Here is a 24111-nt window from a genome sequence, read left to right as displayed (position 1 = left end):
AGCCACACTACCCTAATTGCCGTGGCTTGGGCACAACCGTGGCTGTCTCATACGCGCAGGGCAGGTGGTTAACGAGCGTACCCGGGACGTACATGTATCTTGTTTGTTGACAGTTACATACCTACACCCTGAGCCGTCACTTTGTTGATCTCTCATAGAAGGTTCCTCTAACGCTTCCAAACACCTTCTATTAAAGCTCGTCCCCAGCTAGCATTGAACAGAGAAGTGCGGACTAAATTGAATTCATCCCGACATTGTGAGTTTCTCCACCGTCAAATAATCTTCTTGATTGATCTTTTTTATACTTCTGTACTCTATGAGATCTTTGTTTGTTCTTTCTCCTTATCATATCCTTTCGACTTAAGCTGACATCACCGATCAAGTGCCCAGCATTCTGTAACGACTTCACTTAACTTGTAATCCCCAAACCCCCAATACCGCCACAAATCTCAGCTCCTGCCATAAAACCCTCTTTTCTGCCCCATCCTAGACTCAGCCCCCACTACAACAATGGCTACCATCTCCCAACAGCAACAACAGTCATCACCTTCTCCACCATCGGTACCCTCGCCGCAGGCCCTTGCATCTCGTGGTCGTCGCCCCGCATTAATACCCCACAATGCTGATCTCTCGCTCTCACTTTCAGCCGCTGCCACAGCTCTAGGGATGGCTTCGTATTCTCCAAACCGTGCACGGGGTACCAGTGGTAATAGTGGAAGTTTACTATGGGTACTTCCGTCGTCGAGCCCCCCGACAGCGGCGTGGTCAGGAGATTCGTTGGAGACAAGGTGGAAGGAAGATGGGCAAATGTGTGATATCGACCTTGATGACGACCAGCGAGAAGCTGTGAGGAGTCTTGTCGTTAAGGATGTGTTCTCGTGGGTATGTGCGCTCATTGGCGGGCTGGTTGGTCATACTGTTGACATAATCGACAGGTAAATGAAATGGATAGTGATCAACCACGGTCTCGACTACAAAAAACAAAAATACCAGAGACTGCTCCTACGTCCCCGATGAGCGGAAATTTCCCCGAGGAATTGGACTTTCGGCGACGCCGACTGCAGGAGGCCGAACGGGATATGGCGAGCAAGCGGTAAAAGCTTTGCCGTCTGAACCATGATCAAAAAAAAAAAAAAAGCAGAAAAAGACGACTGATGATTATGAATGATTATGTGATGGGCTTATAATGACTATGATGATGATACTACGATAACGACTTACAATACCTTGACGCTTTTAACGATTTGTCTATTTTTCTTCTTAACCTTTCCTATTTTGCATTATGCAGCAAGCATGTACGTGTGGCTATACCTTTTTCTTTTATCTATTCCACTTTACGGCATTTCCCATCAACATCTGGGAATTGCTATAATGTTTTTGGACGGATTGCCTGCCCTGGTTCTTTATTTTTATGACCCAATGTGGTTATTTGGGGGGCTACATGCTGGGGAAACCTCTGTACAACGTCACAGCGACAGGTTTGGGCAGAGTTTTGCTATTTCTAATTCGCTTCTGAAGTTAATTGATTGGCTGTAAACTTCAATTGGGCATCCACTTACATATGTAGACTAATCATGACACGGGATAAATCATTCTGAGTAAACAATTTTGGTCTCAACATGCCAGAACCAAGATACCTACGGGTATGAATTAAACAAAAAAAAAAAACCCCCAAGATACCTATTGATTGTTTACCTACATAGATGTGTGACGTGACCTTAACATTAATTTGGGTTACGTGAACTTAACCTTAATTTGGGTCTAGTCCCTAGACCACATGCCCAACCAGATTGATGCTTCGTTCCGTGGGATATTCGCCCCTTGATCAAGTACTTACATGTACTTATCTAACTAATCTGATCACAGAGTATCACTCGAATCACTGTTGATATCGACGTGTCGCATTTGGTAAGTGTTGTTTGTTTGTTTCCCTTTGTGCACGCTGCAACGAAAAATCGGCGTTATTTCGATGCCAAGATTTGTCAACCCTGCCCGGGACACCATCTTTTTAAACCTTTTTCACGCGAAAGCCACAGCACGCCACAGCACGCCACAGGAATATGGGAACGGTTCAAGGCTCTTTTTGTGTGGTTTGCTAGGTCAGAATAAAAAGGAGGTTGACAACCATAGGGGACTTGGGTTCTCATGTACAGCGATAGGTAATAAGTGATGGAACGCCCTGAGATACAGTTATCCCTTCGTCTGGCAAAAAAATGCTGCCCGCCCCCAAAAAAAGCAAATTTTATATGTGGCTTTACTAACAGATCCCGTTATCTCTCCTATCAAATAATAGATCTCACATACAAATATAATTCATGTGTTATAGGGTGGGCAGCATTGCCAGACGAAGGGATACCTGCAAACACCCAAAACTGGTATCTCTGTGTCTCAGCCCGTTCAATCACTTATTACCTACCGCTGTACATTAGGGGCCCGTGACGAACCCGGAAGTTTCAAACTGAGTTACTAAGCGACAGTTTTAAAAACTGGGTTGAGGGAAGCTGGGTGTCAGTGGTGGAAAACGAATTTTTAGTATGGATTAGGGTAATTTGGGGGAATTTGGGAGTGGACATCAGGGTTAGATACCTACACCAAAAAAAACAGCAAACGGCGATGAGTATTTGCGGTAGTCCATGACGCTGTTTTTGACTCAAGCTCTGAGCCAATAACATCGTACATACATACCAGTTTGCATTATTTCAAAATGTGATATGTGATCGACACTTGGTCAGGCATCAGCGAGCGGCAAGTTTAACCGTTGTTGGGGGCGTGCGGCGTACGGAGATCGGGGGGGGAAAAGAAGGCTGTAGAATTTGTGCGAGCCAATTGCGGATGGGTGATTGCTGTTATGTAAATATGGCTATCGCGTGGGGCACCCGCAATTAATGTGCGGTGCGGAGAAATTGCGTCATGATATATCACTCGACCCGGATGGGTTTGAGGGGAAAAGTGGAATATTGGATCTGGAGGTATGGGGGCTGTTAGACGTTGGTGGTGGTACTTTTTTGGTAGTGGGCTTTTGCGGTGGCTCTTGGGAAGGGATTTGGTGGGGTTTCTAGCTGGTGGAATTGAGAGGGATTGGAGATCGTCGGTGATTTAGTACTGTGATGGGTTTGGGCTTTTAATTTTCTGGTTATGTGCAGTATTTCTTCGTCTTGAGAGTGGACTTGGCTCATAGATTGCTTTATCTTTCGTATGAATTAATTGGTCTCTCATCAAAACTGGGACGCTCCATTTTATATACTGTGGGGCGTAGCATCGACAGACGAAGGGATAAGAAGAGATGAGATTTGAGCATAGACTTAGCTCCAGTGCACTGGTAACATTGCAGACAATCTATTAAATCATATACTACTTACATGTACTTATCTACCGGCGAGCTCGAGAAAATCCTGGGACCTTCCCTCACACCCTCTGTCTAATGTCTATCTCACTAATACCACTTCCTAGTCTTCTTAGCTAGCATGCATAAATAGGCCCTTCACCTTTTATATCCCAATATAACTTGGAGTCTCGCGATAAGCCCCTCTTTAGTCTCGAGATAGCCTTTCCTGCCGATTGACTCACTGGATTATAAGGCCTTTCGCCGGTCGGTCCGCGCTACGAAAGCGGATCTGCCTTTCTGATGAGTTGTTTTCCTTCGTCCTAGGCCTCTCTGGAGAATTCGAAGTACTCTTTTCTCGCTAGAACTGGCGGGTAAGTTAATCCCCTATATCTAGCCATCTGCGGGAATAATTGATTCGTGTATCTGCTGCATCGTAGTTGCAACGTTGGTTGATTTGACTGACTCGAGTGATGGAATTTGTGCGCTATAGTCAACGACATTAAAACCTCACCTTGTAAATCCAAGCATAGGTTATAGAGGCCAGGCCGGTTTGTATGAAGGGACAGCCAAATCCCCTATGGTTCACTGGATACACTAGTGTTTTGGAAGCCCGTCGCGGGTTTCACTGACTCCAGCTACGATACAGGGGATAGCTACGTATACATATACAGTCTCATCGATTTAGATCCGGCGGCAGCATCAAATCAAGATCATGCTTCATGACGAAAAATTTTTCCGCGCTATATTGTCGATGCACTATCTTAATGAAATAACTTTCCCGGGCCGGACGAAATAGGGCGCGGTTTAATATGTTTCCTAAGTTGAGCTTATTTCTATCTCATCTTATATTTTGAGCCGGATTTTGTCTCGTTAAGCTTTTGCAGCTGCGCGCATGCGTGACACTCATATAGCGGTCGCTATTCGGTTTTCTGGTGCCTCTCGATTCGGTCCGGGCCTGAAAAAATCTACAGGTTTTCATTACCTGACACTTCCCGTCCAACCAAAGCCCTCTCATCAATTCTACATCTTCCAGTAAACTTTCCACCCTTCTTCCCCCCTCTCCCTCACAATATAAAAGAAAAATCCAATCTTCCTAATCACAACTTATCACTCGATATGCCACATATCCAAGCAAAATCGGCCACGTGATCGTAAACCCTGTCGCGTAATCCTACTGCCTAGCTACACGTCGCCCTGCACCGTAATAATCACCACCCATTCCAACACACCAACCACCCCCCTCACCTCACACAAAAAAAGGCCAGAAATGCCTTTCCCCGTCCCCTCCGTAAGCACCCTCACAATCGCCGCAGCCACTGCCGCCGCTGTCACCATCCCGCCGACAATATACAACATGTTTTGGGGCGAGAATAAGCTCCCCGTCGAGGGCCGAGTATGCACCCTCGATCCTTATCACCCTCGAGATACGGATACAAAGGGCTAACCACAACAATTAACCAGCTAGTACTCATCACCGGCGGCTCCCAAGGCATGGGCCTCTCCGTCGCTAAGCTCCTCTCTAAAAAGGGCGCCAATATCGCTATCGTCGCCCGTAACCCTACTAAGCTCGCCTCCGCCCTCGCCGAAATCGAGTCCTGCGCCCTCCACCCCACCACGCAGACCTTCCACGCCGTCAGCGCAGACCTGACCCAGTCCTCCGAGTGCGTGCATATGCTCGAAGAGATCCGCGCGTGGGGCGGCGTCCCCGACATCGTGTGGACGTGCGCGGGCTTCGCCGTCCCGGGCTTCTTCAAGGACCTCTCCCCGCAGCAGCTCGAGGAGCAGGTGCGCACGAATTACTTCTCGGTCATGTATACGGCGCATGCGGCGATCAACATGATGATGCGGTATCCGCTGCGCAAGGGCGTGCCGCGGAGGCATCTGGTGTTTACGAGTACGGCCATGGCGTTCTATACCATTGCGGGGTATAATGCGTATTCGCCGGCCAAGGCGGCGATTCGGACGCTGGCGGATGGGCTGAGGCAGGAGTGTATATTGTATGATATCGATGTGCACTGCTGCTTTCCGGCCACGATATATAGTCCGGGGTTTGAGGTGGAGCAGACGCTGAAGCCGGAGCTGACGAAGATATTGGAGGGGAGCGATGAGGGGCAGACGCCGGATGTGGTGGCCGGGGCGTGTGTGAAGGGATTGGAGAAGGGGCAGAGTCTTATTGTGACGAATATGTTGGGAGAGGCGATGAGGGCCGCGTGTTGGGGGGGGAGTCCGAGGGGGTGCTGGTGGTGGGATACGTTGTTGTCGTGGGTGGTAGCCGTAGTGTGGTTGGTGGTGGGGAGGATGATGGATGGGGATGTGCACAAGTATGTCAAGAAGCATGGCATCCCCATGAGGGGGAAGAAGGCGGCGGGGCCTAGAGAGGGCGGCATTGGGGGGCCGGGGGAGAGGACGCAGATGTTTTTGTAGGCGGTGGTGGGGGGAGGGATACCTGGGTGGCTAGATGGCGGAGGGTAGAATAACGAATACTAATTTTCTTCTTCTTACACATCTTACTATTCAAGCGGTTGTAGGGAGCATTGATTGATCAAGTATCTTTTAGTTCTAATATCTGCATGCACCCACCCTTCGGGAAGAGCTTGTCTTGAAGCTCAGAAGCTCCCGGGGGGGGGGGGGGGGGGGAGGTCTCGGAGCTAGAGCTAGAAACAACCCAAACTCAATTAATCTTCGTATCCATAAAGCTTGTATTGCCGAGATTGGGGGGAGTGTAGATATTATTTTCTATGCACATCGTATAAAGTGTATCTTTGCTTACTGCAGAAGTAAGCTTAGCAGCGTGGGTGTTTCTGAGTGTTTGTTTCCGAGTGAGGAAAGGACCCCTGTCAATCCATCGAGCGAGCTTTCTCTACGGGTTTGTCAGCATGCGTTCTTCAGAAAACAAAAAGTAGAAACGAGCTGTGTATATGCAATTACGGCATCTCCACACCCGCCCCATGGCAGAGAGAGAGCGAGAGACATACGCAAGTCCAGCCTCGACTCGTCAGCACCCGGCGAACCCGGCGAACCGCCCGGGGCCCTCCACGTTGCCAAGCCAGCCATGCATGCAGGATGCGGCTCCCCCAGTAGCTGGCCCTAAGTTAACACCTAGGCCTTTCCTCACCCCGAGAGAGCGATCCACCCCCTCCACTCCTCCACTCCTCCACTCCTCCACTCCTCCACCTCCCTCCCTCCCTTCCCCAGATCGATCTCTCCACTCCCGCCTGTCTTGTCTGTCAACTTCAAACACTCCCTTTTCTCGCGATCTAGGCTCTCACCCATATACGCTCTCTCTGAACACTCGCTAGTACCGCAGAACCTCCAATAACGGCGAAGCTCCAGGATCCCCCCTTTCGCCCATAATGGGCGAACCCGTTCCCTTCACTGCTCCCGCGGCATTCCCAATTGACGCACTGCAGCTGCTGCAGCATGCGTCTCTGAGCGCCGTCCTGACCGCGGCCCTCGGGCTCCTGGTCGCGGGCGTATTTGCAGTCAGTTCAACCCCCGACCATAAGCTACTGGCAGGCTGTACAATGTAGCCAAACTGACTCCATCCGCAGTCCTACCTACTCATCCTCCTCGTCGCGCACACCCCCCGCCCCGTAACACCCAACGAAAAGTTCTACAAGACCGTCACCCGCACCGGCACCGTCACCCAGCCCCGCGCACTGCCCGATGTCTTTGTACCGGACTCGAAACCGACACTGACGGTCTCCGTGGTGGTCCCGGCCTACAACGAGAGCGAGCGCATCCCCGAGATGCTGGCAGAGGCCGTCGACCACCTGTACGCCGCGCATGGGAACAGCTGGGAGATCCTGATCGTCGACGACGGGTCCACGGACGGCACGGCGAAGGTGGCACTGGACTGGGCGGGCGAGCGCATGGCTTCGAAGCACGATGTTGAGGAGGACCAGGTTCGTGTCTGTGTGCTGGATAAGAACAGAGGTAAGGGCGGCGCCGTCACGCACGGCATGAAGTATGTAAGGGGTGAATACGCAATCTTTGCGGACGCAGATGGCGCAAGTCGCTTTGCGGACCTGGCGGCGCTGCTGAGGGATGTTAAGAAGGTGGAGGTCAAGGGCTACGGCATCGCGGTGGGAAGCCGCGCACACATGGTCACCACCGATGCGGTCGTCAAGGTATGTCTTGTCTCCCCCCATTACCACCCCCCGGGTCCATAGCTAACAACTACTTCTCATAAACCAGCGCTCCTTCATCCGCAACTTCCTCATGCACTCCTTCCACACGCTCATCCGCACATTCGGCATCCGCCACATCCGCGACACACAATGCGGGTTCAAGCTCCTCTCGCGCGCGGCGCTCAAGGCCGTGTTCCCGTACATGCACACCGAGGGGTGGATTTTCGACATCGAGATGCTCATTCTCGCCATGTACAAGGGGATTCCGGTCGCCGAGGTGCCCATCACGTGGCATGAGGTCGGCGGCAGTAAGGTCAGGCTTGTGCAGGATAGTTTGAGGATGGCGTGGGATTTGGGGGTCGTGAGGGCGGGGTATTGGTGGGGTGTTTATAAGGTGGGAGAGGGCGGGGTTAGGGTGTAGTGTTGGGGTGCATTTATAAAGTTTTTTTGTGTTGTTGCTTTTTTTTTTTTTTTGTTGTGTTGGTTTGAGCGGTGCGGGGGGCTGGCGGGAGGAGGGAGGGGCGAGGGACGGCGGGATGTGATATCATTGACACTACATTAATTGTAGGTAGGTACGTGGGGAGGGGGTTTCTTATTGTACAGGATAGTTGGGTCTCTATAGGCATAGGTAATCGGACAAAAATCAAAAATCAAAAATCAAATCAAATCAAACCAAACACTTACTCTTTTTCTTCCTTGCTATCTTTCTTTCTTCCTTTTATTTTCCTTTCATCCTCCAGTCTCGTCTTTTTTATACTCTGAATAAATACGCACCTATAAAGTATGTGACCCGTGCGACAAAATCTAACACGTGGTATGGATTAGTCAGCATCAGCATCTGCACATGTTGGTGACTGCGGATATCGAGTGATGGGTTGTGATGCGGGATGATTTGTATTTTGGGCGGGTTGTTGGTTGTTAGGTTATGGCCGGTGGTGTAGCAGTCGGGGTGTAGAGTAGATTGCGGGGTGGGAGTGTGGTGCTGGCAGGAATGTGGGTTGTGAGGATTTCTAGGTGCTTTGTGCATGTGGTGTGACTTCTGGGTGCTTTGCGGTGTGGATGAAGAGACGTGCGAGTAGGTGGGTGGGTGAAGACGTCAGAGCATGTTAGACCGCTGTAGCTTTGGGTGGTTTGGATGAGCTGCTGGAACGATATCATGTGTGGCCATAAGTACCTGAAGATTTAAACAAACGAAAGAGATCTGTAGGTATGAGACGTCCTCCTCTCTAGCGATGACATTGCTTGTATTTAGGGATTCTGGACATTATAATATGGGTGCAGCTCGAAACGTTATTCACCTTATTTTTTCATCCATGCATAAGAATTGAGCGCTTTGGCGTTCTTTCTCAGGGTTGATATGTTTTTCTGGTTATTCCGTAGGCCGGTTATATATGATATACATGCATATATACGTATATATCCATCGACTCTAAATGATCCAGAGAGATTTTGGAATATCGCTCACGTCCGGCCTGCGCGGCATATCATGAGTAACTTTCGTAAGCATTAAAGCATGAGGATATGTCTATTCTGGCTCCTGCATCAATCTGTAGTCCAGGAACCTCAAATATGGCTCTTCGGCGCGGAGACCGGAAACGCCTGTGGGAACCAATAGGTTCCAAGTCAGCTTAGACGGAATGGCGGAGAATTAATTAAGCAAGAATATTGCCCTTGATCATGATGAACCGTATAACTGCTCCTAGATTCCTTGCTAGATATCTGTTGGTAATGTTCCCGTTTGAACATGGTGCTAAACCATCTGCTAACTTTGAAATGTCAGGTTTGAGAGTTTTGGGGACTGGACCTTCCTTGCCTTATCAACCTATCAGTTCTGTGAGCGCCCATGACGTATATGACAAAGTGCGTGGTAATGTAGCAGACCCTCAAGGGGAACTGATTCACCACGGCGTCTTAACTTTCCACCTTAAGCTCTAGCTAGGAATTGACTGTATATAACGCAGCTACATAGCTCAACTTAGGTGCCTTGTATAGAAGAGTCGATGGGAGATGGAAGGGTGAGAGGTCAAATTGAGAACACCTGCCATACTTGTAGTTATGGGGGTGCATGCACAAATCTCTAGATATGTACAACAGAGCTTTAATGAATTAAACAAAAAAACAAAACAAAAAAACAACAGAGCTTCATGAACTATCACTCAACATCGCTTCATCTCGCGCTAATCTAATGGTTTGATCTTGGCGTGTGCTTCTAGTTAATTCTGGGCCGTGGGAAACAACCGGCTATTTCATACACCTTCTGTAAATAAACAAGAGCGAGATCCATAAAGCACCAGAACTCGTTGGACATGTAAGCGTGTGATTGAATGATATCGGTTCAAACTGCTTTGGGGTTGCATGCCATTGTGGCCGTATTACTGCTGACCAGTATACGTATTTGCAATACCGATTAGCTATGGATTATCTGACCAGGCGCTGAAAGGTGCGGTCGTGGTCTTTACCTCTTGTTCAACCAACTTGCTCGTGGGCGGGGTCAGATATCTCAAAGGAGTAAAAGCTTGAGCCATTTCCACAAACGAGATCGATTATACGATGCTATTAAGATTCAATGGAAATATGAGTCGACAGAAACCAAAGTCCCCCAGCAAACGAGATAAAGAAACTTAGATCTATAAGAGAAAGAAAAAAAATCCCCAACTCCTCAAAATGCTAACAAATAACAACACGGCTAAAATGTACCCAAAGGCAACGGCTCTAAGTCTAGTCCGCACACATCCATCCGCCTCCTAGCCCAAGTCTCATACAGCTCCCTCCACACACTCTCCTCTTCTTTTCTCTTCGGCCTGATCTTATCTACCAGACTCCGTGGCATAGCATACCACGGCCCCGGCGCCTCATCGTCTTCAAAGTTCACGTAGTAGCTCTCGTCCCGCACCTTACTCGGGCTCCAGCTCTCTGGTATATATCTCTCATGTTCAACTGCACGAAACTCGGAGATGATGGTATTGTAAGGGTGTTGTGGAAGTATTAGGGCATATGGGGCGTAGAGGGTATTAATGATATCTATCGGGGCCATTGAAGGGTTTTTGGTTAATGTTGATTTCACTACGTTGAGCGCGTGCTCAGAGGGCTCGATGAGGAGTAGATGGTCGGAGAGTGAGTTCCCGGTGGCCTCGTTGTACGATCTGACTCCACCAATGAGTGCAGAGGGCGCATTGAAAAGCAGCTCGTCGAGATTGCGTAGCACCATGCCTCTAGAATCGAGGTGTAGGATACGACTGTATTCTTTTTGTGAAAACGCATGCAGCAGTGATACTGCCGGTGTATTTTCAGCTACCATTACGATTAGCCTTTGCTCCTTACCATGCAAGAACACGGTGCGCGGAGCATACCTTCAATCAAGGGCTCTACTGCCTTAACAACCACCCCATACCGCTGCTCTGCGACCTTCAACAATCGGTTCCATCTCCCCTTCTCATCCGCAATCCAGGAGTGTGGGTATACCAACATCTTATCTGCCACGGTCCCAAGCCTATGCAGCTCTGCCAGGATCATTACAGAGTTGCATAGCTCGTCTTTCGAGGATACATATTGGACATATGCCAGCCTCCGTTCATTGCCTTTATTGCCTAATATCCATGCCGATTTTGCAGTACCATCTGTCTGGGTCCTAAAACTAGACTTTTGCGATGATTGTTCATTTTTTACATAGTGGGGATTGATGGCGAGCTGAAGGGCTTTCAGTGAGCGCTGTTGTATCACCCAGCCGGAGTAGAATAGTAGGAACGTGAAGAAGCACACTAGGGTTATACTGGATTAGCTAGCTATGCTCTGGCAATTCGAGCAGGGCAAGGGCACACCGATCAATGCTGCAAATCTCAAGGGAAGGCGGCTCATGTTATTTGTTTAATGAGGTGGAATAATCAGGGAGTTTACGGGGTCCTCGGTAAATGGGACGAGTGCTATTGATATAAGGGGTAGGTGGGGCGTATTGTTTGCATGTAGTGGGGTGGGTTTGGGGGAGCTTTGTATGCTGTTGTGTTGTTCAACGGTTGCTAGGGTAATAAAATTTGCTCGTCATTGATCGCCGGTCCAGTAAATAATTTATTGTGCTTAAAGAATGTAGATTTGCGTGCAAAAATCAAGTCCATAAAAAGGAAAACAAAATCTCCAATCTTTCCGTAAATAGTGAACTAATGTCTAGCTGTACTTCAGGAGTTTTTGTTGCTCCGTTAGCTTTTAGGTCCAAAATGAACAAATGTATGATAAGCGCTTAAGAGCACGAGAAGAATAGAAAATGGGTATTTATTGGGTTTGCCCCAGAGTCTCGTTTTTCGTGATACTATCTACAGTTTCCGGTAGAATTATTGCAATAATTCTACCGGAAACTGTACATAGTGTGACTGGGTCAGAGGTCGGTTACGTGGCGGCAACGCGGTTAGGTACTCACCCTCAACTGGTCCAGCCAAAAAGTCACAGCATCTTTGTGCTGCGGATCACTTTTGTCGTAGGGCAGTAGCTTATTTAGGAACAATTAGTAAGAAAGATCGTGTTTCGAATAGATTAAACTTACCCTACGAATCCCGCACCCCTAACACCCACCCTCCTCCTCCTCACAACTCATCCTCTCACAGCCCACCTTTTCATCAGAGCCCATCACGTCTTCGAAGTCTTCGAGAATTTGCGTGAGTGGGCAATAATTTCCGGGGTTTTCGTTTAAGGCGATCTTTCCATATGAGGCATTGGCATCATCGACTGGATCGGTTGCAAGGAAGTTTCTCATACTGAAACCCAAGCTTTGTATTTCTGGTTCCAAGCGGGGTGTGTGTGTGGCTGCAGTGAGATCCCTCATGTGCGTAGGGCTGATACCTGCCCCGGTAGCTTGGAACCGAGAAGTCTCGAGGGCTTGCGCATGCTGTGGCTGCACATCAACGGAATTTGCGTGCATCCAGGTGGCTGATGCGTATGGCTGCAAGGGGATCTCCTGAGTCGACTCGTTAATAGGAGCTTGGGTATTTCCCGGGAAGCGCTCCCTAACAGCTCTTCTTGCGAAAATTACGTTTGCATCCTCATCTGGACGGGCAGCAAGAAACCTCTGGAGGCTGTAGCCATCGTCACCTGTAGGCCAATGATTTATAGTGGCTGGTGTGATGGCAGTGGGTGTGGCTGGTATGGAGGTGATGAGTGTGGCTGTTTGGGAAGGATTCGTCGTTAACCGCTGTGTACGTGCATCTGGGCTCAAGCTCTCTATTGATTTGGAAAACATTTTGAAGGTTATAAAAATCTTCAGTGCTAAAAGATACGGCCGACTTTAATTACAGGCGAGGCCTTAAATGCTGCTGCTGTAACTATCCCTTCGTCTATACCCACTATTCACAACCTTTTGCCGAAGGGACAATTTCGATCAGTACTGTGGTATCGCCGGATATATTGACCCTTCCAGCCTCTGAGTTTTGTATGATGAGCCACGAAGGGATCACAAGTCCTGAATAAAGACGAGCGGGTGAGTTGGAACTTTAAAACTAGTCGTTGATACTTGTGGGTCTTAGAGATATATCGATGATGATAGTATTGTGTCAAACTTTTAGTGCGGTTGATCGACTGTTTTTATAAACGGGGTACTTCGTGGTTCGCATATTACTTCGCAGGCAGAAAATGCGCACCTTCATTACGCACATTTGTGCCAGAGGGTTAGGGTTAGTCCTACACTTCCAAATACGCTGGAGTTATCAGATATCACTCCCGAATACGCTGGAGTTATCAGATACCACGCAGATACATGTATGTAGCTCATTTGGGCGTTGACCGCACACCAGTGGCCAACCAAGTTTCTGTAGCGCCTAAAACCCTCTATTACCAAACTTTTTCCAACGTTACCCGAGAGATGCGTGATAAGGGGCCAACGCATGAATATCAGTCTTGGGAAATACATAGGTCAAGAAAGGTCAACAAATTGACTGAAGTAAGGGGGCTGCCAGGCGTTACATAAATATATGTGCTTTTTATTTCCCGTCTATTATGACGTATTGGATTAATTGCTATGTACCGTAAGTATATCATCACCTCAAACCTAACCGGTACATGGCTTTTAATTTTCCAAAAAGCAACTTTTCCGCTCTACAAATTACTTTTTGGATTATCCTGTCGTGTAAAATCGTTACTTGCCTAACTAAAAGATCATACTAGAGGATCGTTGTCCCAAAATTCGAATATCCTGCCGGCCCCCTACTAACAATTATCAAGTTAATGTCCAGGCAGGCATTTCGGCCGGTAAGGATAATGAAATAAAGAAGAATGAAGACTCTACATGTCACTAGAGCTAGAGAGTTGTAGTATTGCTGTGGGTGTTAGTCTCGTACTGCCCAGAGTTTTGTCAACTCGTTCCTCGTTCTGCAGACTACAGTGGTGGAGATCGAGCGCGAGATGAAGCTGGACTTGCAGCGTAAGCCCGCCAGATAAAACAGAGATGGAGAATCACACCACAGGCTGGGCACGAGACTACCTTGGGGTCAACATGTACGTACACGACGGTGTGGTGACCAAGATGTTCAGGAAATCTACCTAGCTGCATGTACGTACACAATATGGGACTCCACGCACAGAGGTTCACCGGCCGGGGTTAGGGAATTATAACATGTTCACCACTGAACTGCCTGTAATTTAGGTCCGGTCGTTACGGGTGATGGTCATAAAATGATAATTACTCTAGATCTCATGCAGCCTTGATCATCAAAGGATCGATGCCTAACTTTTTGACCCCACAGAAAATGGACCTCATGGCCGGCTCAGCCTTGTTAGCACTAGGTAGACCTCCTGGTCAGTTCAGCCTTGTTAGCACCGAATGGACCTCCTAGTCAGTTTAGCCTTGTTAGCACTAGGTAGACCTCCTGGTCAGTTCAGCCTTGTTAGCACTAAATGGACCTCATGGCCAGCTCAGCCTTGTTAGAACTAATGAACACATTTTGAATGCCGTGCCTAAGAATACGCCCTCAATTGCAAATATATAGATTACTGGTTCTTATTATTATTTACGAGTATATACAGGCCAAGGTCCCCTTAGCACCTTTCGCGGTCAAAAAGACCATTAAAGTCTCTCCTGTAGAAGTATGGGAAGAGCCCTATCGGCCGAGTCAGCCACCTAAACTACAATAATTCTACCTCTCGCTGTACATCTAGTTAGTATATAGCTATACTGAGTATGCAATGTGTATTTTATAATATAAGGATGTTTTCTTTTCCTTGAGCTATTGAATAGGGCGAGTCAGCTAAAAAGAAAGGTTATGCGGGAGGTTATCGTTCTGTTGTTCGGTGATTGTGATATGTCTTTGGTGATTTTGGTATGTTTTGGGTATTGTTTGGTATTGTTAAGAAAAAGTAAAGGGTGTTTGTGATATGTGATGTTTGGTGGTTGTGATCTAGCATGACCATTGAATACACCCCTAGCCTAACAGTATGGCGATATAAGTAGTACAGCTCACTAGAGGTGTGCCACCTCGCGACCGCGAGTTGTTGGGTATCGAAGGTATTCGATTGAGGGGACTCTTTCCACCCCCCCCCAAAAAAACTCCCTCCACCCCCTGATGCCTCCACCTCCCTCCTCCAATGCCCTCCACCTCACCCTCCGCCCTCCACCTCCTCCACCTCCTCCACCCCCCGCTGCCCTCCACCTCCACCTATATTCACCCCACCCCCCCCCCTCCACCTCCCGCTACTCCCTATAAATAGTTCAATAAAAATTCACTACTCTATATTATATTTGCATAGGCCATTTTGAATTTTATTATGCGCTTTAGAGCTCATAGATTTTGGTGGGGTGGGCTGGTTGCCATGCAGGAGTCAGTGAGGGTTAGGGGTTACAGTTCTCGACCAATCAGATACCAGAGAGTTTCGAAAAATCGTTAATCTAGTAGTCTCGTTCCTAGACCTAATCCGGTATAGCCCTGTAATATTTGTGGTTGAATATTTTCATACCGGTTTCAGGCTGTTCGTGTTCGTGACCAGATCTTGATGAGTTATGGTAGGATGAGAGATGGTTGATTGACTACGAGACAAAGCCTGGTTTTAAGCAGGTTACAGGTATGCCTGACCCGGTCCAGCCACGGAGCCGCTGAGCCGTGTCCGAACACAGTTTCGCCAAGACTGCACGACCCCGGGTCTGGTGTGCATGAAGAACTCCGACTTTTTACGCTAATCACCCCGACTTTGACGCTAAAACCCCCGACTTTTGTCCCGTGGCTCTACCAAAACCCCGGTTGCTACCTTAAACCCCGAAAAAAACCGGTTGCTATGCAAAAAGCCCGGGAAGATACTATTGTATGTACTCTACTCTAGACCCAACTGTTGTGGACAATAAATTACAACTACGCTAAATTACTACCATATCAAAAATATTCAACCACCTCCACCACCAGATGACTACTTAACAGGTATGTACTGTCGTTCACGGGTATTGACGGACACTGGGTGTTGACGGACAAGCCAAAAGAGACAGCCAAGCCCAGTTTTACCTCGATTATTGGTCAAAAAGCCCCTGTCCGTCAACACGGTCAATACCCCGTGAACGACAGTACCGACAGTACACCTCTTTAACAGGGCAGTTCACCTCTATGTGACAGTATCTACACCCCACAGTGAATCTACCAGCACTGACAGTGAGGCAGCCCAATCAAATCACTTGGCGCCAAGGATCTTACCTCTGTTACTATACACGCGTGAAGCAGCATCACTGTTTAACTCTAGACCGTACAGTACCGTCGCAAAGCAAAAAACGGCTTTTCGAGTGGCCGCAGAACCCGCAATTTTAAATATAACTAGTTCCAGTTCAAAAATCACGGGACAACGCCCAAAACACACATTTTTTATTTTTGCAGCTGGCACCACCACCGATAGATAGATCTTGAAACTAATACTATGTTATTAAATGTCTATATTACATATTTTCAGACTTTGGCCCTATAATTTTGAATTGTGTCTGTTATTGCAAATCTGGAAGTTGAGGGACACACGGAATTAATTGGCCTGCCAAGATGCTGAATCTCAACAACCCTACACCACCCGGCCACTAATAATGATTTTTTTGAATACAGGATTTGATTTGGATTCTCCCATTGATTCTATATCCTCCGATGCATTATCATCTACGAGAAGTGTTGGTGAAATATGTATGTGGAAGTTTTGGGAGTTTTTTTGGTGTGGCGTTTGGAATCATTCTAGCATTATATTGATGGTCCGACTGAATAGAAATTCCTGCAATTCCTACCCCTTCGTTCGTTTTGACGGTAGAGCGCTATCCCTTAAGCTGTCGATGCTGACCCCCCTATAATAGAGGAATTAGATTTGCATGCGAGATCTATTATTTGATAAGAGAGATGACATGTACAGGATCTGTTAATAAAGCCACACAAAGATTTGCTTTTATTAGGTGGGCAGCATTTTTCGCCAGACGAAGGGATGATGCATCTACTTCCAAGCTAGACGTCGATAAGCGGAAGAGCTTAAACCTCTAAGCTTACTTCTATAAAGTCGCTTCATACCACTCCGTATTCTCCTCGTAGCCCGCTTCTGCATCGTAAAGATGAAAAAGTGGAAAATAATAAAGTGAGCTGAGTTGGCAGCAGTTACTCAAGGACATTTCGTAATTCTATCCATATATCGAGTGACATATGATGAAGGTGCTCTATCAATGTAGGTACATCGGATGGAGCATAGTTTTAATACCATGGTATTTCGGGACTGCATGTTGACAATAATAGATACAAGTACCAACACACGACAATTGTTGACAGCGCCAGGCCAAACTTATGGTTTGTTGAGCTTTAAGTAGAGTAAATGGTTGTCGAGAAAAAAAAGTTTGCGGAGAAAAAATCAACTATAAAGTTTTCTGTATCCACTTCGCTAGAATGTTCGCTGGGGCTGGGTGTTAAATACAAGGTCCACACCCATATGCATCGCGGATCTCGTGACCGCAGCAAAATCACGCTACATCTCATCGCTGACGTCTTCGCCTTCTTCACACCGACTCATTCACCTTCACTGCACACTTCCCTCAACTTCAGTAACCGAACTCCTATTCTCATTTCAACAGCATGGCTCATCCAAGCGCCTCCTCTCAATCAGCCGCCTACGGGACTGCTGCTGTGCATTACACCCGCCCTCCTCCAGCTTATGGTGGCGATCAGTCACCTCTTCTTGGGTCACCCCGTACCAGTGAAGATAATGTCCGCCCCTCAGATGTCTCTGTTAAAAGCTATCGTATACTAAAGCTTCCTTTAGATTCCTGACGACTTCAAATACTCTACCTCAGTCGCGGAAGCGACCATCGATATCCGCCACGCCTTTGTCCGTAAAGTCTACGCAATCTTAACAGTCCAGCTCGTTGCCACTGCTGTATTTAGCTCAATCTCCTTCTTCAACGAGTCTTTCAAAGGGTGGATCCAGACAAACACATGGATGCTTTTCATCGCCATGCTCGGTTCCTTCGGGCTTCTCTTAGCGACCTTCTGGAAGAGAAAGAGCTACCCGACAAACCTTATCTTCCTCTCTGGGTTCACTCTCGTGGAAGCCTACACTATCGCCGTCGTCACCAGCTTCTACGATAGCCGCATCGTCCTCGAAGCAGTCATCATCACCGGCGCGCTATTCGCAGGTCTCACCCTGTTCGCGTTCCAGACCAAGTACGACTTCAGCAGTTGGTACACCTACCTCTATGGGGGTCTTTGGTTCTTGATCTTATTCGGATTCGTCTCTATCTTCTTCCCTCATAACGGATGGGTTGAACTGGCCTATAGTGGCGCTGCGGCGTTGCTATTCAGCGCGTATATCTTGGTGGATACTCAGTTGATCCTTAGACGGGTACATGCGGACGAGGAGATCTCTGCGGCGATCAGTTTGTATCTGGACATCATCAACCTGTTCTTAGCGTACGTATACCCCCGGTTTCTTATATCGTGATATGGCTGTGATTCCTTTGGTGCTGACGGCATGTTTCAATTACAGTATTCTCCGCATCCTCAACTCTTCAAGCGATAACTAAACAAGGACCGAGAAGCTGCAGTATACTTCAGAAAACACGTAAGTTATCACTGACTGTTTGGCTCAAGGACATGGCATGAAGAGGTTGCACCAAGAAGTTCGTAAATTCATTTACTGGGAAATAGGAAATAAGCAGGGTGGAGTATTAGGATTGGGTTTTGTTTTATGTTAATCTTTTCCCCTCGTTTGCTGCTTGAGTAGTTTTTCTTGAGCTGTGTCTTCAGTTCTTCCTTCCTGTAATTCTTGGGAGTTGTCCCTAGCTTGTTTATCTGTTTCGGTTGCTCTCCGCTTTGAAAATAAAAAACCCCAGCTTTTATTTTTTTGATTACGAAGTGTAGTGTTAGCGTGATTATAGTTTGGCTGCCAACTTTTGATTGTCTCAAGCTCCTCTTATCACTCTACGTAATCATAATCTATCACTCGAATAGCTACACTTGGAACTTCATAACTTTATTTATTTACGTTATGTACTTATTTAAAGACATAAATCGACCGTGAAGACAAGCCTGGGGAACTAAAATAACCTAACAGTAATAGACCACATGTCCAGCACCGGTTTAATTGATATGTTACCACTAAAGAAACTTCGGAAACCAAATCGAAGTATTACAGATCGTTAATATCATATGCATGTTTTAGCTGCTACACAGTCTCTATTTCAAGGATATATATTCTGTGGCGAGTACATACGAGTAGGTACTGGCAATTGATTGGCCTCAAAGGTTTTAAACTGGTGCAAATTAGTTGACCTACTTGAAGTAGGTAGTATTATAGAATATCATGAACTGATTTGAGGGTTATGGCTTTAGACGACTGGTTACTTATCCTTATTTTTAACACACATACATACACCTGCATAGAGTACATTTTTCTGAGTACATGTCATAAATGTTAGTCTGGCGCATTTGTGTATTAGTTAATCCCTGTCGCACAACTACCATAAGGGGTCAACGCGAATACATAAGCCCTTGAATACTGCCTTTAACTTCTATTTCGTCAGTTCTTAATGTCGTCAGTTCTAGATACACACTGAAAGCATGGCGTCTTCCAAAAAACCTTCAATCTCGCTCGAAAGCGATACTGCCAACTCAATGGACCCGCCCAATACCCCATTTGTCACCCCCGCCAACAGCTGGGGCATTCAAGCGGATAGATCTTCAGCACCTCCAATGAGTTATTTGGAGGCAGCCAGGCTCGGTGAATGGGATATCTTGATAGGGATTCTTCTGGGGCAGGACAACAAAGCGATTCGAAAGTTATATGCAACTGAAGCGCTCCCTGAAGTGTGCCGTGCTGGGAACGAGGGATCTGTTGAGATGCTCCTTAAACTACATGCAGATGTCAACGCTCCACCAGCAAAGTGCGGCAGGAACATAGAAGATAAGATGACCGAGGTGTATGAACAGGACGAATGCGGGAAAGCCGCAGCGTGTAGGCGGATAGCATGTGGACGAACGGCGCTGCAAGCAGCAGCAGAAGGCGGCCATACCCGGGTACTTTCGCTCCTGATAGAGAGAGGCGCACATATAAATGCACCCCCACAAGGCCAGTCAGGAAGAACAGCATTACAGGCAGCGGCTGGGAATGGGCATACTAGGATAGTTTCAGAGTTATTGGAAAGAGGCGCCAATGTGAACGACCCGCCAGCAATTCATCGTGGAAGAACAGCCTTACAGGCGGCTGCAGAGAGTGGAAATGTGGAGGTGGTTTCTATGATTTTGAGGGCTGGCGGAAAAGTGAATGCCTACCCGTCTATTCTTCACGGAAGAACAGCATTGCAAGCGGCGGCGGATGGCGGGCAATTAAAGATTGTATTAATGCTACTGGAAGCCAAAGCCGATGTTAACGCCCTACCAGCGAAGAACTCGTTTGGGCGAACTGCATTACAGGCTGCAGCGGGAAATGGGCACGCCGAGATAGTCTCGGTGTTGTTGAAATCAGGCGCCAAAGTCAACTCTCCAGCAGTTGGTTATCATGGAAGAACAGCATTACAGGCAGCGGCCGAACGTGGACACTTGAAAGTAGTGTCGATGTTGCTGAAGGTCGGTGCAAATGTCAATGATCCCCCCTCGAGATCATACGGGAGAACAGCTTTACAAGCAGCAGCTGCAAACGGCAATGTTGAAATACTTCTTTTATTGAAAAAAGCTGGTGCACTTCTGAACGCCCCCCCATCGGAAAGCCACGGCAGAACAGTAATACAGGCAGCGGCAGAAAATGGTCACGCACATATCATATCAATGACCTTAAACCCCACGATTCCATGGGCCAGAATACCGGGTGGTGTGGATATCGTTAATGCACCACCATCGGAATACGATGGTATGACAGCTTTGCAAGCTGCAGCTGGAAGGGGTCATGATGAAATTGTTTCAGGTCTCTTGGAAGCTGGTGCTAAAGTTAATGCCACCCCATCAGATAACTATGGAAGAACTGCATTACAGGCAGCTGCCGAAAATGGGTACTCTAAAACAGTTTCGATTTTGTTAAAAGCTGGTGCTGAAGTCAACTTCCCCCCAGCAAAATTTCACGGACGAACCGCGTTGCAAGCTGCTACAGCAGGCGGATATGCTGAAATAGCCAAACAGCTACTTTCTACAATGTCAGGTCGGAACCTTTATTCACAAGCGCTATCTTTTGGAAAAAAGCCACTATGGATAGCAGCTAGGAAAGGCCACCACGAAGTAGTAGAGATTTTGTTAAAGCACGGCTTTGATTATAATGAGGAGGTGTCTGGCAAGGTGGCAATCCGAGCGGCGGCAGAGGCTGGGCACGTAGATGTTGTAGAGCTTATCCTTAGCGCCGGTTTTGATGTTAGATCCAAAGACTCAGAAGGCGGTACTTGTTTGCATTGGAACCTTCGCCATCCTGACGTTGTACGAGTATTATTGAGACACGGTGCGGACGTCCACGCTCAAGACTTTGACGGGGACACCCCACTGCACTGTGCTGTGAGGTTTCAGAATGCGGAATCCCTAGTTTTGCTACTCGAAAATGGGGCAAATACCGAACCTCGAAACTATGAGTACCAGACTCCATTGGACTTGATTCTTCAAGACTCGGGAAATCCATCTATAAAATTAGCAAGGCCGCTATTCGATAAGGGCTGCAGTATCAAGGGTCGTACTGTGAGTAACTGGCGACGGCTGCTGGATTTGAACGAGAATAATAGTATCTTAATAAGTGAATATCATGTCGACAATAAGCGGTGTTGCGATATCGATTTTGTCACTGACTATTCGCTCGAGCTGCCCAGTCGTGGCTCAAAAATCAAGAGAAGATTATAGTGCGTGGTTTCTTATCTCAAACCTTATTTAATCGCTGACAATCAGGGCGCTAGTTCTGCTACTGATACAAGTTCAACTGTTGGAGCTGGGCTGGGACCCATCCAGACGGGTTCCCTCGTTGATCGTTTCAAGTTTTTCCCAAGTGTCGAAATGCTTGGAATCAAGAGAATGCCTGGGACAAATTCCACGATGATAAAATGGAGTTGGTCTTGGATATTTCCAAATTCGGAGAGAAACCAGTCTGGAGTGAACCTGCCCGGCGTAGGGAAATTATTCTCTGCAGTCGATAGACAAGGTATGAACATTATATTCATCTGTTTATTTTATCACAAAAGTAGAATTTCTCATCAGCTTGACAGTGATTGTGACCTGCCACGTCTGCTTCGAGGTCTTGGTTCATATCCCAGATTCTGAAAATGAAAAGGCTTCCGGCCCAAATGCCCTCAGAGTAGGGAAGTCATTCCAGACAACAACCAGAGGAAGCGAGGTTTCCTGGACGATGCTAAAGCCTGAAACTATACCTGATGCAGATAGTCCTATTGAAACAAAAACTAGCCCTATATTTCAGACAATCGACTACCGGAGCACCATTGATATTGGTTGGATCCCTGACCATGGGGTGGACTTCTTCATCTTATTTTTTATTGATTTGCACGATAAGTGGAGACATATATTTGAGCAGGCAGAGCTACATCTATCAAACAGTGTAAGTGTATTTTTCATCTTTCCTGCGTCTCATAAATTCAGCCTGTAGTAACTCGTATCACCGCAGCGCAAAACCCTGCTGCTGAACAAGGGCAGAACCGAAGATTTTATCGATAATCTTTTGATTGATGCGCAGCAGTGGAGCAACTTTAGAGCTCTGTTGCAACTCCATGTGCGGACTGCTAGAAATCTATTACAAGACTTTCGAGAGAAAAGGTTTCTATGTGACGAAGTGAGGGAATCCGAGCTGCTGAAAGTACAAAGAGGTGAAATCGTGCCAGCAGAGAGCGGGTCCTCTGCGCCATTGAGGAGTGGTGGCGCTGGTCCTAGGAATGGCGTTACAAGTAATCAGGCGAGAGCAAATGATGAAGAGAAGGTGTATGCTCTGGACGAGTTAGCAAGAATCATCGATAGGATGGAGACTGAGGTATCAGAGGAGATTACAAAGCTTGATCAAAAGACAAGTGAGCTGATAGAACTTGTAAGTGATTTATACTGCCTTTTGGAGGTAATCAACTATGTAGTGACCAATCTTCTGATATTCTTTTAAGGAGTTCAATCTAGTCTCTATATATGAGGCCCGGACTTCAAAATTAATGGGTATGAGTATGAAACGTCTGAGCTGGATTACGGTATGTCTGAACACAAACCTAGTGCCACAAGTAGAGATACTAAATACCTCCAGTTTATCTTCCTCCCACTAATGTTTGTCGCGGTAAGTTGCAGCCAATCCCCCGTGCCACCGGCAACCCCCCATGATATACAAGACCGCTAACCATCATGACCAACCCAGTCACTATTCGGGATGAACATAAACATCCTCGAAAACAACCCAGAGTGGTGGTGGGCCTTTGTGATTGGCGGCTCCCTCTTCGTCTTCGTCATCTTCTGCTGGATCCTAATGAAGTTTATTCCGGTCCGCCACCTCCCATCCTCATGTCTCAAAAATAGATTAGCTTACAATAGGAACACTACTTCCAGCTCGACCAATGGCTCGTCGACTTCGACCGCTCCACCGCCGCCAAAAAACTATGGCTGCTGGCAAAGGCGCCAAGGATCAACCTGCGGCGGAAGCCGGCGAGGGCCGATCGCCGCCGGCCCAGTGTTGGTGCTGCGGACCTGGAGCTGGGGCGGTCGGTGTGGGAGAAGGGGGCGGTGTTTTCGTTTGAGCCGCCGCCGAGACAGTGGACGAGTAAGTTGAAGAGATATTGACGGTGTATGGGCTATTTTGGCATGTGTGGGAGGGGTTGGGTTTTGGGTTTTGGAGTTTTGGGGTTCTGGGGTTTTGGGTTTTGGATTTGGATTTTGGAAGAATTTGGACTAGATTTTCGATTTTGGAGATTTCGTACTTGTAACCCCTTCCTCGTAGTTATACCGGATATAAATGAGATAGGGGACGGTCCCACCATCCGTTGCTTCCCATACCCGCCTGACCTACATGTATGTCTGTACGAGTACTATGTAGTAAATAGGTATAAAACCGCACGCCGGTCGCCGTTACCCTAATATCTGTATCACTCCCACCCACCCGGGTCCCGCTGTCATTGCCACCTTACCACCTGTCCGGCTGTCACACCAACACTAACTAACGGAAACCTTAATCTCACCTCATCAACGTCACGGCGTTTGGTTTCACTGCGACACTCACTCATCGATCACTCAGATGCGTACTTAT

General features: G+C 47.5%; 7 protein-coding genes across 7 annotated transcripts; 5 read left to right on the top strand and 2 right to left on the bottom strand.

Annotated features, from left to right (window-relative positions):
• Nucleotides 1-510: 510 nt before the first annotated feature.
• On the top strand, nt 511-1097 carry H6S33_006485 (uncharacterized protein; the record flags this gene model as incomplete). Its single annotated transcript, XM_044837840.1, has 2 exons — nt 511-882; nt 936-1097. The coding sequence occupies 2 exons, from the start codon at nt 511-513 to the stop codon at nt 1095-1097; spliced, it is 534 nt and encodes a 177-aa protein (XP_044690012.1).
• A 3495-nt stretch (nt 1098-4592) lies between these two features.
• On the top strand, nt 4593-5749 carry H6S33_006484 (uncharacterized protein; the record flags this gene model as incomplete). The annotated part of the gene is made up of 2 exons (XM_044837839.1): nt 4593-4718; nt 4787-5749. The coding sequence occupies 2 exons, from the start codon at nt 4593-4595 to the stop codon at nt 5747-5749; spliced, it is 1089 nt and encodes a 362-aa protein (XP_044690011.1).
• Nucleotides 5750-6678: 929 nt separating this feature from the next.
• On the top strand, nt 6679-7876 carry H6S33_006483 (uncharacterized protein; the record flags this gene model as incomplete). Its single annotated transcript, XM_044837838.1, has 3 exons — nt 6679-6807; nt 6877-7455; nt 7523-7876. The coding sequence occupies 3 exons, from the start codon at nt 6679-6681 to the stop codon at nt 7874-7876; spliced, it is 1062 nt and encodes a 353-aa protein (XP_044690010.1).
• Nucleotides 7877-10141: 2265 nt separating this feature from the next.
• On the bottom strand, nt 10142-11310 carry H6S33_006482 (uncharacterized protein; the record flags this gene model as incomplete). Its single annotated transcript, XM_044837837.1, has 3 exons — nt 10142-10746; nt 10806-11213; nt 11274-11310. 3 exons carry the CDS (start codon nt 11308-11310, stop codon nt 10142-10144), a joined length of 1050 nt encoding a protein of 349 aa, XP_044690009.1.
• Nucleotides 11311-12004: 694 nt separating this feature from the next.
• Nucleotides 12005-12679, bottom strand: H6S33_006481 (uncharacterized protein; the record flags this gene model as incomplete). Its single annotated transcript, XM_044837836.1, has 1 exon — nt 12005-12679. One exon carries the CDS (start codon nt 12677-12679, stop codon nt 12005-12007), a length of 675 nt encoding a protein of 224 aa, XP_044690008.1.
• A 4819-nt stretch (nt 12680-17498) lies between these two features.
• On the top strand, nt 17499-18445 carry H6S33_006480 (uncharacterized protein; the record flags this gene model as incomplete). Its single annotated transcript, XM_044837835.1, has 3 exons — nt 17499-17630; nt 17686-18332; nt 18409-18445. 3 exons carry the CDS (start codon nt 17499-17501, stop codon nt 18443-18445), a joined length of 816 nt encoding a protein of 271 aa, XP_044690007.1.
• Nucleotides 18446-19481: 1036 nt separating this feature from the next.
• H6S33_006479 (uncharacterized protein) lies at nt 19482-23648 on the top strand (the record flags this gene model as incomplete). Its single annotated transcript, XM_044837833.1, has 9 exons — nt 19482-21572; nt 21651-21730; nt 21785-22026; nt 22091-22437; nt 22504-22917; nt 22988-23068; nt 23122-23151; nt 23230-23352; nt 23403-23648. The coding sequence occupies 9 exons, from the start codon at nt 19482-19484 to the stop codon at nt 23646-23648; spliced, it is 3654 nt and encodes a 1217-aa protein (XP_044690006.1).
• Nucleotides 23649-24111: the final 463 nt, after the last annotated feature.

The sequence above is a fragment of the Morchella sextelata genome, assembly GCF_020137385.1.
Source record: "Morchella sextelata strain SCLS chromosome Unknown scls_20, whole genome shotgun sequence".
Taxonomy (NCBI): Eukaryota; Fungi; Ascomycota; class Pezizomycetes; order Pezizales; family Morchellaceae; genus Morchella; species Morchella sextelata.
Note: the sequence above shows the minus strand (reverse complement) of the source record. Positions and strands in the feature narration are given on the sequence as shown.